At 38.4% G+C, this 12,649-nt stretch overlaps 1 protein-coding gene across 1 annotated transcript in view; it reads right to left on the bottom strand.

Annotated features, from left to right (window-relative positions):
* Window positions 1-6,080: 6,080 nt before the first annotated feature.
* Window positions 6,081-12,649, bottom strand: part of LOC121319801 (guanine nucleotide exchange factor subunit RIC1-like) — a 117,056-nt gene continuing 110,487 nt past the window's right edge. Inside the window, exons 20-26 of the mRNA XM_041257639.1 lie at window positions 12,644-12,649; window positions 11,824-11,960; window positions 10,120-10,406; window positions 9,724-9,918; window positions 9,081-9,258; window positions 8,117-8,305; window positions 6,081-7,110 (exon numbers count right to left, since the gene is read on the bottom strand). The exon at window positions 12,644-12,649 is cut by the window's right edge and continues 153 nt beyond it. Coding sequence (XP_041113573.1) covers window positions 6,822-7,110; window positions 8,117-8,305; window positions 9,081-9,258; window positions 9,724-9,918; window positions 10,120-10,406; window positions 11,824-11,960; window positions 12,644-12,649 — 1,281 coding nt within the window. The 3' untranslated portion in view covers window positions 6,081-6,821. The remainder of the gene's footprint in view (window positions 7,111-8,116; window positions 8,306-9,080; window positions 9,259-9,723; window positions 9,919-10,119; window positions 10,407-11,823; window positions 11,961-12,643) is intronic.

The raw sequence follows: 12,649 nt of genomic DNA, 5'->3' as shown, positions 1-12,649 counted from the left end.
AATGTTATCAATGGCGAGCTGGAACATAGGTTTGTCTACGAAGACCTAAATGTTCTGTAGAATATAGAAAACGTACAGCTAAGTTTTGCAAATGACAAGGAAGTGGATACTGAAACTGAGCAACAGCAAAATGCAGTCGAGAAACTAAGAGACCACTACCTGCAAACTTCCACAACAACTAGCAATGCTAGGTAATGCTGTCAAGACGTACAATGCTCAATGTGGGGAAAAACATAAAGCATGTCACCAAGCTGACCAGGCTTGGAAACATATTCAACAATTTCCTTTTTACTAAAATACTTGCCAGATGTAAAGACAGTGCTGAAACTATATTTCACTGTTCCAATGACTTCGTGCACAGCTGAACGTTCATTTTTGGCTTTGCGACGGCTGAAGACCTATCTAAGGCAGAGTATACACCAGACAATTTCAAATGCAGTGGCTTTGCTGAGCATACACAAAGACAGAAATGACACTGTAAATACTGGAAGAATTATTGAATTATATCATTTACATGCAGGGTTAATATTTTGTTAATTGCTGTAAAATACTATGCATCATTCAGTTTTGTCATAGAGGTATATTTTTTGACTAACATGGATATGTGGATTTAAATTAGATATGGTGTGTAGTTTGCATTTTATGAGTATCCTGGTTGTCATCCTATAATGCGCTGTAATGTTTTATTTTTTTTGGTGGTGGTGTGTCACATGACCATTGTAAGTCTCAACACCAGTAAAATTCACCAGGTTCCGGAGCCTATGTCTGGTAAGCTACCAATATACTATTATAGTTACCCAGCCTTGTAGTGAATACACCAGCTGAGTAAGCCCACTTCGGAATGCTTTCTGTTAGGGCAGGTAGTGTCCTTGGTCAGGAGAGCTAGTTAAAGCACCTGCACCAGAGAGGCAATTGCAGCTTCTACGGGAGGAAATTCAGCCAAACCTAGTTTCTCCATGTCATACAGGCTGTACAATGACTTGCACCGGGTCGATGTGTGTGTGTCTGTGTGTGTAGTCTAGTGTGACGACCTCTGAATTCAGTGCATTCTTCAGACCCCTGGTGCCCAAAAGGTCCATACATCTGGTTTTTGTCATCTTCCTTGTTCCTATTTCTCCGTATTGCTTGAGACACTTTGAGTCCAGTGACATTATCTCTTATTCTTCCTGAGAACCTTTGGGTCCAACGGCAGTCCCTGGGAGCCTTTTAGCCCCTTTATGCTTTGCATTCCAAAAGTCTTAGAGCCTGGCCCCTTCTGGTCCACAGCATTGTTATAGCTTGCAGTCCATGCTGGGCAAGAAGCTTGTAGACACAAGGGCTCTATCAATTGTTAGCAGTACATGCAATTTGAACCAGTCTGCTATCTGCAATATTAGTCTCTTTTCAGAAAAGAACACCAGTATAGCTCTGCCAGTCCACATGCATAGCAAACTGCTAATCAATTCTCGATCCACGTTTTCCAACACCAGCTTGTACTGAATTTTAACTGAAAAATTTCTGGATTTTAATTTAAGTGGGTGTCGGTTTTTACTGATTTATACCAGATTTTTGTCTATTATTCAATATTTTCCTGATACTATTTTCTAGGAAATACACAATATTTTGATTAGGCTGGCCAGGGTGTTATCGGCTCACCATGCACCAGCGACCCCTGTAGTCTGGCTTGTTAGCTGTCCGGAGCTGCGTTGTCCTCCGATGCTGTAGCTCAGAGGTGGCTGCATTGTGAGCCTACAGCAGCCAGCTTACGCCACACGCTTCGGAGGACAGCGTGTGTTCCTCTTCGCCGCTCCTGAGTCAGCGCAGGGGTGGTAGTGGTGAGCCGAGTTTAAATAATAATTGGATATTCTAAATTCGGAGAAAATAATAATAAAAAAAAGATTGGCGACTATTAAAAAAAAAATTGAAATACTAACATGAAAACATAATATTTTCAGTGGATGAGGAATGATGTCACATTACCCCGTCTTGCCCAGCTGCACTGGCTCCCTATAAAGTCAAGGCCCTTCATCACACAGGTCCAGAGTATCTCTCCAACCTGCTGACCCGCTATGTCCCTGCACGCAAGCTGAGGTCCTCTGACTCTGACTTGCTTGTTATACCCAAGCAAAAGTTCACCACACTCGGAGAGCGCTCTTTTAGATTCATGGCTCCGACTCTCTGGAACTCTCTCCCAGCTTTAGTGGGTGTAGCTCCCACAGTCGCGCGCTTCAAATCAACTCTCAAGACCCACTTGTTCTATCTTGCTTTTAGTGCTCTTTAAGCCTTAGCTGTTGTCTAAATTGCTAGTTCAGGTTTTTCACTTATTTATTCGTAAGATTCTGTATGACAAAGGCATCCACAATGTTGTATTTAATGTATTTGATTTTTTTTTTTACTGTTTGCATTCAATGTACTATGCCCTGCATTTCATTGTATTTAATGTATTATGCATTGTTCCTCACTATCTTGTAAAGCGCTTTGTAATGGTGGTCCACTATGAAAGGTGCTATATAAAATAAAGATTAATTAACGTATGGAAAAAAGTTGATAATGCAGCTAAAATAAAATGTTTTAACCACAAGATTAACAGTTATGTCTTCCAATCATGTCTAAATAACATAAATCCACTGCACAAAAACAGACGGTACTAATGCTTCAAGAAAGGTTCCATTTTGTTTTATTCAAATGGCCTCTATGCTAAAACACAAAACACAAAAAGACTTTTTTTATTTTTTTAATAATTTACTGTTTATGTACAGAAAACCAATAAAAAAAAGTAATAGTACAGAGACAAAAACTATACACAACATTGCATTCAGCATTTATACTCCGCTAACCTGAATGTTTATGCATCACAAACAGGTGTGCGAAGCCTAATGGCTAATCAACACCTGAAATGACTTTCTAATTTCACCTTGATTAAGTTATTTTACCATGAAATGAAATGGAAAATGCAATTTGTTCAACAGAAGGAAAAACCTTTGGGCTGATCTTCAGCTGAATACTTAACACAATTTAACACACCTGCACATTGTAATCAAGGTCATTCAAAAGACCTGCATATGAAGTTTTTTGGTAACAAGTTTGAAAATCAATACCTTTCCCATCTCTGGAAACTGTTATTCTCAGTTACAGCAAAGACTTGAGACGTCAGGGTCCATTTTAATGAACGAAACAGCGGAAGATCTTAATTTTTGTGCCCTGGCTTTCATAATGTTACTCGGTTGAAAGAAACCCTTTCACTATTTACATTTTTACTAAGTGATTCCTTTTAACAGCATCAGCTGAATATTGTTAAAATACATGAGCTTTCAAGACACAAAGGTCTCATCTTTGGGGGGAGAATTAGAAATGGAAGTTTAAGAAAGTTCATCGAATAGGTCAGTTCACTTTACTGTTATTTCTATGTATTCTACTGTTATTTCTGTAACCCATGGACTCAATATTGACACATTATGTCTATTTTTAATTTATTTATAGATCACTCTTGCATAGGCCTATTTACAAGCTGTAATTTAAAAAAACGAATACAATATTTCTAACACTTAGAATTTCATTATCACCACGACAACAGAATGTTTTACAACTCCTGGAATACAAAAAGAATGTTATTTTCCATGTTAAAAGTTGTTTTTTAATTTTCTGAGGATGAACTGACGTGTAGGAGGAACTTCCTTTGCGTTCAGTTTTCACTTCTCACCCGGAGAACAGTGTATTTCACATATTGCTGAACCTTTCAACAGGTATCTGCTGTACATCCCATACAATTGTATTTCGTATATAGAATTAAAGTGTATATACGGGCACCACTATACAAATTATTAAAATACACCCCATTAAGTGAATTAAAAAAAGCTTACAATTTATAGTTTCTTTTAATGCCAAGGTACATGACAGGAGGATAGGTTTGAGTGCTTTCACCCAAATTATCCTTATGGACAATGGAACCACACTTTATCTTAGGGTTCCTGGGGTGATTCAGCTGGCCACTGAGATGCTGCTGTGGAAACACTAGCAACCAATCAGAAGTGGCTTTACAATCACCCATTCAAAACCACAATGGCTTGGTTTATCTACCAAAGTAAATCGGTTAAAAACTTTTTTGAAAAACAGTCCGAGTGAGTCAAAATTCATCACGTATTTTCTTTGGTCCGCACAATAAAATAATGAAATAAAACTGCAATAACACAGCCTAGCAGTAATAAAAACAAACTGCTGATAGCTATATCCCTCAGAGACACTGCACAGATCACGGGCAGTAAGGTACCAACAGGTCCTGAATAGACAGAATCGGTCTTAGCCAGAAAAAAAAGAATAGCTCGAATTAAAAAAAAAAAAAAAAAAAAAAAAAAAAAAAAAATATATATATATATATATATATATATATATATATATATATATATATATATATATATATATATATATATATATATATATAATATATATAAGTATGTCTGTATACTGATAAAAGTATTTAGATACTCACCTCAATCTAATCGTTTCCGTCCATTGTCGTCACAACCCTGTGGTACCACCTCCATATAAAGAAAACAAAAGAGAAAACTGTATACAGTACAGCTCTATAAAAATAGACCACCCCATTCTTGTATAAAATAAGTAACATTTATGCATTATTTTATTTAAATTGCACCTTTACAAATGTATGCTGTAATACTGCTGTCGGTAGAAACTATTAGAATACATGAAAAAAGATATGATACTTCTAAAATACTTTGTCTTGAATGCACATTTGGTCTAGAAGTACAGAACATGATGAGGATGAAAATAAATGTTCTCTTTTTTTAAATACATGTATACAATGAGATTTCTTTAGTAAAATACACTGAAATTATTTTTTTTTCTCACTTTAGTGTGCATCCTTTTACATTACTACATATTAATGAAGATGTTAGGATATAAGAGTACATGATTTTTTTGTATACTATTTACATTCATGAGATGCAGTTGCACTCCAAGTACAAATGCTCAAGAGCAATAAATAAGAGCTGAAAATAAATAATTTCTGCTTGATGAGGACAATAATAGCTAGCCAAGAGCTTGGAATGAACATTGAGCATTGATAGTTGAATGAACTGGACTGGTTCTTTAACTGTGTTCAGCATAAATATTTTTCAAACATTTTTTAAGGAGAACTTCTGCAGCGGTCTCCTTGTCCCAAGTTCTCTGGAGAACAGTACAGTTCAGCCCATTTTCTCATCCCTTGTTCTTTGTCACTTTCATGATAGTTAAGACTTGTTCATCATCAGTGTTTTTTCTGCTGAGCCTACAGCTACTGTAAGTGATATAAAAGACATACCACATTCATGCAAGCAAAAATGTACGGTTCAATATTCACACAAGTGCTGCAGTCAGCAACTTGAAAAGGTTCCTTTATACAACAGTATTCACAATAAGGTACAATAGGCTTTTAATACAAAATACTTAGACTAAGACAAGAGATTCATTCTGAGTTAGCAGATAAAAACAACAAAACCCAGATTTGACTGCTACTCAACTCTGCTTTCAAACTTCCCTCCCCTCATTTAGTATTGGTTTCCCAAGCAGAACTGTGTAGCCACGGTGGTTGAGACAATCAGTGGTTTAAAAAAAAAAAAAAAAAAAAAACACTTAAATTAATCCTGTGCCTGCAATACTGTCAAGGGGGTCAGGAAATAACTACCACTTGCTGAACGTAAAATATTTGAGAAATGACCAGTTTATGCTGATGACATTATATCACACTGCCTTATGCATGCAGTATCCCCAGAGTGGAAGACCTGTTCCCCAAACCCCATTTGATTAGCATTTCGTTCCTGTTGTTGTGTATAAAAGAATGCACGTATTCATCTTCTACAAGTGCTTCTAGTTGTTTGTGGTGAGGCTGGTGGGATGGGGAACACCAGAGTTTGTTCCCCTGTGTAAGGCAGATGTTTTATAATGCAGTTCCACTGGGCCCATATGTAAGCTTTCAGCCATCCTAGGTAATGAACATCTCAGGTGTCTGTGTTTCAACTCCAATGTGCAACAGATGAAAACATTTCCTTAAAAATGATTATCACCGGTTACTGCAAAAAAAAAAAAAAAAAAAAAAAAAAAAAAAAAAAAAACAAAAACCCTCACACTCGCTCAACATCAGCACCAGTTAAAACACTTCTTCTATATGATATGATTATCATATTAAGAAATGCAGCACACCAAGAATTGGGCAATCATGAGACAGGTTCAGCCTTATATGCCTTATGCACTTTGGTTATTTCTTATTTAAATTCAGTTATGTATAGTTTTACATTTGTTTTTCATATGATTCTAATTTCATTATAAATGAATCAAATTAAATATAACAAACTATTCTTAAAACATATATGAATGCATTGACTGAAGCGTATGTCTTTATCACAGTTTAAAACATAATGTAAATGTTTTTATTTTAGGGTAAGTTGATCTTTGCTCTGATTCAATTGTTTAAAAACTTTACTGTCAACATTTAATCCAAGTTTGGTGGCTGTTTAACCCAACAATCACATTTAGATGCTTGGTAGCCAACCTAAAATCTTGGTGGCCATCTTTTCACCCCTAAGTGTTTTGCTTACAATGGCAGGTATTCAAATCTTCTCTTTGTGTTAAATTAATATTCACAAATCTGGGAAAGCCACACTAATTCATTATTATTATTTTTTTTTTTAATAAAAAAAGAAGAAATGCAATACTTCTGATTCTATTTTATTTAAAACAAAAAAAGGGCCAATGTCTTTGTTGGGGCCTCATAGGTTGCACGGATTGGCGAATGCCCAGCTACACCACTGATTAATACTGTGTGTGCCCCCACCCGCCACACTCTCCTATTATGACAGAGTGCAGTCGTATGTGCCCTCCTCTAAAGGCTGCTCCTCTTGTTCTTCCCCAGGGCTGTCCTCCTCTAGCCGGCTGGCACCGCTGCCCTCCTCACTCTGCACGCTGGTGTTGTGGCTTGCAGGGCCCCCCCGGCTGTCGTCTGGCCAAGGACAGACAGGCTCTACCAGCTTTGAGGTGCCGGTTGGTTGGAAAGCTTCAGGCTGCACCTGCTCTGGGGTCACCTCCACTAGCTTCTGAAGCTGCGGTCGGATCAGGTTGAGGAAAGGCTTGTATCCCAGGCTGAAAGCAAGCAAATAAACAACCATAAATAGAGTGTTACAGCTTCACTAAACCAGTCTGAAAGGACAAGGCTCTTAAACTCATTCATACTGGACAAGCACTTGGAGAAGCTCTTCAACTGAGCCCCATTGCTCCTGACAGCGCTTTGCGGCATCCATTGAACAGTGGACATTGCTGCCAATGCACACCTACTGAGGCTTCTGCACGTTTGTGCCTTAAAAAAAAAAAAAAAAAAAAAGTATTGAAATGTTTATTGAGAGTCTGACCAATAGGTGAGGGTTTAACAAATTAAGAAAAACAAGAAAAACAGATTTGCAGTCAAATTCTGCCTCCTTTTCCTGTTTAGCAGCAGAGAAAGAGAAGTGTTGAGGCTGTACAAGCCTAGTGAGGCAGGGTTGCCTGTGAGAATTACAGTTTGAGACAAGCAAAATTTCAGAAATGAACTTGTCTATTATATCATTTATTTTTTTTTCACTCCATGTGTATTGAATAACATGTAGGCCCACTTGTGTGAATTTGCTAATTTTAAGGTAATTTTCCTACTTTACATAATTTTTTCACATTATTATTTTATTAACTATGATGACTTATCACAACGTTACAACATACGAAAGATTGCACTTGTTTAAAGTTGGCTCAAATTGATGCAATTTACAAATTAGCAAAATTCCACGTGGGACTACATAGGATTCAATACAGACGGACAAACCAGCAAATTCCTAATTTTATTCGTATTCATTTAGTGCATTTTGGTTCTCTTTGCCATTAATCAAAAGCCACTGTTATTTATTTATATTGTATTATCTCTTTAGATTTCAAGGGCATTTTCCATGTTTTCTGGAAAGCTTCTTGCTTATTTTAAAAGAAGCCTTCCAATATTTTTCATCATTATCAGTGCCCATGACAACTGCATTTACAACCGTTTCTCACTACCAGGCTCCAAAAACGTTATCAGTTCCTTTAGAAATAAAATGATCCTATAAAAATCAGCAGAAGACTGTCTTACCAGTCTGTTGATGCCCATGCGTCCACTGCCATTAGGCCGTTCTTGATATTCAGTACAGTGTCAACTGGGACTTCTGCAGACTGGAGACAACTGACCACCTGACTGATCACAGACGCCTCTCGCATAATGATGCTTATGATGACGCACCACTCCGGACAGCCTGCCTCAGTGAAGACGTGCAACAAGTACCTGTAAACCACATAAACAGAACTGATCACAGGTAGAGCCATGTGGGGTTGAAACTTACAAGTACAAAGTACAAAAGAGCTATGAGTATCATGACAGTTAATCACAATGATCTGCATCCACATGGAGAAATGTCACAGACAGATACCTCCATATACATAAGCAGTGTCCTACACAACTGAACAAAACCTTCTCTGTGTTGGATACAAATTAAAAAAAAAAGTATGACATGAACAGAAAAATAGCTCCATATACCTCCAGATTCAGATATTAACCACAACTTGTGCTAAAAATGCCTTAGGCACTGGAGGCAGGGGTGGGTTAAAAAAAATAAAATAAAAAGATTAATCAAATAAACTTTAATATATTTTGTTTAAGAAAACTATTTAAATAAAAGAGATTCCCTCTGCCCCGTGCTGGTGGCTCAAACAGTTGCTTTTAAGTCAATACACTGGTTAAACTATAAAAAATGGAGTAGGCATCCACTTCCTTTGAAAATATCTTCAACAGTGTTACATTTGTCAACCCTCTATAACAACCACTCAGGGGACTGTCCAAATCTGAACAAGGAAATAAATATATATATATATATATATATATATATAATATATATATAAGGAGAATGGTGACTATTGGTCTATGCAGGTGGTGTTTGTAGTATAACCTCTATAATTGTATTAGATACTAAACTTCACAGACCAGGCAACTGTGACAAGCAAAGAGGCTTAACCTCAACAATGATCAGCACAAGACTGCCATGTGGTCCTGGTGGACTCACCTCAGCTGCACCTTTGACTTATGAGGTCCCTTGTTTGCCAGTTCCATGGAGAGATGTTCCAGCTCAGACTGTGTCAGACTCAGGGTGGAGAAATTCTCGTCTACCATCGTCCAGTCTCCATCCACCATGGAGCTGGTCTCCGTCAGGTCTGTTGCGGAGCCAATGCTGCAATCGTCACCTGCAGAGGTGCGGAAACCCAGTGATTTAACACAAGGTTTCTGAAAGCACTGTGTCAGCTCTGTGAAACTCTTTTTAGTCTAGGCAACACAAATGTGCAATTTTGTGAAAGATCCAAATGACTGCTTACACAATAAATGGTACTTTAGCACACCTAAAACTTTCAAAACCCTGTAATACTTATCAGTCTAGTGTATTTTACACAGGTTCCGCTTTGTAGAGGGGTTACACCATTAATTCTGGCAGAACCAAACAATCCTGACGAATTATAGAGGATGCTGATATGCAGAGACACTGGATTAAACAACTGTTTCTGTATAACTACAGTACTCACTTGCAAACAACTTGGATTGTTGTCTCGTTAGAAAAATAAGTAACCCTTAGTTATTGAAGTAGGGTGGTACAAAATGATCATCAATTCTAGAAGTATGAAGGTAGCCTCCAAATGCGTGATCCAAATGCCCACCTTTGTTGAGGAGGGGCGAGAGGAAGGCATCCTGTGTGAGCGCTCCATGTGACGAGGCGGTGTCCATCTCTCTCGAGGCAGAGTTCAGGCTGTCCATCCAGCTGTGGCTGCGAGGGGTGTTGGAGGCACCGGTGTCCATCTCATTGTTTATCAGGCTATCTGCCGATTGTGATTTCATCAAGCGGCCTCCAACAGCTTACAAAGAAAACAAAGGCTGTTTCTTTAATGTCACTACAATCAAATTCTGTTTATTGCCATTCTCTAAGTAAGAGAATGCTGTGGCAACAACTGTGTTTTCTGTAAAAAACAGTGTTAAAATTGAAGAACCTGAAGGTATAATTTTATTTAATTCCTATGATCCCATGAATGTGTTATATCAGTTATGTGCCCCTTTACCTGTTCTGTATCTGCTGTTTCTGAACGGGGAGTTTAAAGAGCTGGCTGGAATGACTGGAAAGGGCCAGAGGAAGTCTTCGTGAAGCCTTTTCAAAGCCATCACAAAGTCATCGACGCGGGCAGCCCGGGTCCGTTCTTTACACAGCCAGCCAATCAGCTCAAAGCCCAGCTGGGCGGAAAAGCAGCCAAGGTCCTTTAGCCGGACTTCCTCCAGCAGCCTTCGTGCATGTCGCCATAGCATCATGTCAATGTACATGTTCTCAGCACATTCACTCTCTTTACTCCACCTGTGGGCAAGAAAATAGAGAGAATGATCCCCTACACATAGGCCAGGCTAATAGAAAGCTATTTAAACTGCTCATTTTCAAGTATTCCATAGTGCAGCAGCATTACAATAATAACTATGTATCAACAATAAAAAGTCTTAAGTGAGTTAAAAACATTTTACAACTTAAACATTTACAACAGAAGGCGAGGTAAGCTAGACACGAACTTCACAATGAGCTACATGTCCGAGCCAGGCTTCTTGTTTTATTACAACAGAGAAAACCATTGTCTCCTCGTATATGAACCTTGTTAATTGCAAATTTCACAAAGCTTACAATTAAAAAAATATATAGTCACATGGTATGTGCAAACAGGTCAGTGTATGTTAGGATCCCAAGCCAAAATACGACCCCATTGGCTTGGGGATAAATTACTTTTTTAGACATTTGTGTTTGGCTTGGGGTTGTCTTGTGAATGATCTCCTCGAGGTGCAGAAGATTTACTTTCCCCAAAGCGTTTTCATTACTTCATGTAAAAGTGAGACTGAATTATTCTCCAGGGAAATACATGTAATTAAAAAAATAATAATTAAAACCCCCGTTTGCTGTAATAATTTTTTTTTTCTAAATGTGAACATGTCAATTATAGTTAGCAAATGTACTTTTGACAGTAATTAATTTTTTAATAATCACTTTTATTAAAAACATAATAGTAATGCTACAACCGGATCCCTGATATTTGTATCCAGTTCGTCGGTTCTAAAGCAGGAACTGGGTACCCGATTTCAAAGGAACTGGTTCTATCTCTATTGCTATTCACAGCATGGCGCAAGCACAGAAGATATATTGGCAAGATACCATAAGAGTAAGCATGTATCTATATGTTGATTATACCAGTGACTGTGGTTTCATTATTTTTGTTTTAAGAATTATTTCTCTGTAATTCTCGGAATTAGTGGGATTAAGTGAAGTGATGTTAATTAAATGGCATTGTTAAAAGGCAATAATTCTTATTTATTTATTTTCTGTGGCAAGGGGGCAATGACTAAACTCAGCTGATCCTAGGAGGCGTTGTTACGAAAAAGGTTGAGAAACACTGGTTTAATAGATTGGTGGCACAGAAGAACATGGGGCAAACATGATTTGAAGCAATGCTGGTAGATTAATTTGTACGATACCCTTTTTACAGCAAGGCAAACTGTTGACAATTGATTTATTGCTCGTCAGCCATGCCTTTCCAATGCTGGCCACCTATTGATCTGGAGCTCAATCGGAATGGTCAACAAGAGTTGTACACTTAATAAATAATAGATCCATCACACATCATTCTACTCACACTCTGTTTAGATGACTGGGACAACAGTGTCATACATAAATCAAAAAGCTTCTAGTTTTTAATCTTATTTTACTGTAGAAAACTGCAGTTTTGAAATGGCACCTTTTGGCAGACGGTCCTGAAGGCATGCTTAGTGTCTTCTGAAGGCTGAACTTCCAGGCTGCGAAGCTCTCTGCCGATTGAGAGAAGCTGATACTTCGATGCCTAAAGAACTCAAATCCCCCCGTTGAGGTTGGCTCCTGTAATAATAATGATCTTAATAATAAAAAGTTCTACATTAAAGATGTTTTTATTGAAGTTACAACCAAATACTATACACCCAAAAACTGGCATCACTAATTAAAAACAAGCCCTATTTAAGAGCTACATAATGTGTACTGTATCCATCTAATTTTGTGCATATACAAATATGTCACAATCTTTTTATTTATTTATTTTAATATAATTTAGCAATTGATTTTACCCCGTTTTTCTCCCAATTTGAGCTCACCGCTACCACCCCTACGCTGACTCGGGAGTGGTGAAGATGAACATACGTTGTCCTCCGAAGCGTGTGCCGTGAGACGACCACTTCTTTTCATTCTGCAGGCCTGCCATGCCGCCAACCCAGATCTACAGTGTTGGAGGACAACCTAGCTTTGTGCAGCTTACTGGCAAGCCTGCAGGCGCCCGGCCAGTCTACAGGGGTCGCCGGTGACACCCTGGCTGACCTTGCCCCCCCCCCCCCGGCGCTCGGCCAATTGTGCACCGCCCCTTGGGAGCTCCCATCCATGGTCGGAAGTGGAACAGCTTGGACTCGAATGGGCGACGTCCAGGGTATAGGGAGCATCCTGCTCTCCATGCAGACTGCCTTTACCGGATGTACCACTTGGGAGCCCCCATACGTCACAATCTTAATTTGAAAAACTAAATAAAAAACTACCTGAAT

Source organism: Polyodon spathula, chromosome 1, assembly GCF_017654505.1.
Source record: "Polyodon spathula isolate WHYD16114869_AA chromosome 1, ASM1765450v1, whole genome shotgun sequence".
In the NCBI taxonomy this organism is placed as follows: Eukaryota; Metazoa; Chordata; class Actinopteri; order Acipenseriformes; family Polyodontidae; genus Polyodon; species Polyodon spathula.
Note: the sequence above shows the minus strand (reverse complement) of the source record. Positions and strands in the feature narration are given on the sequence as shown.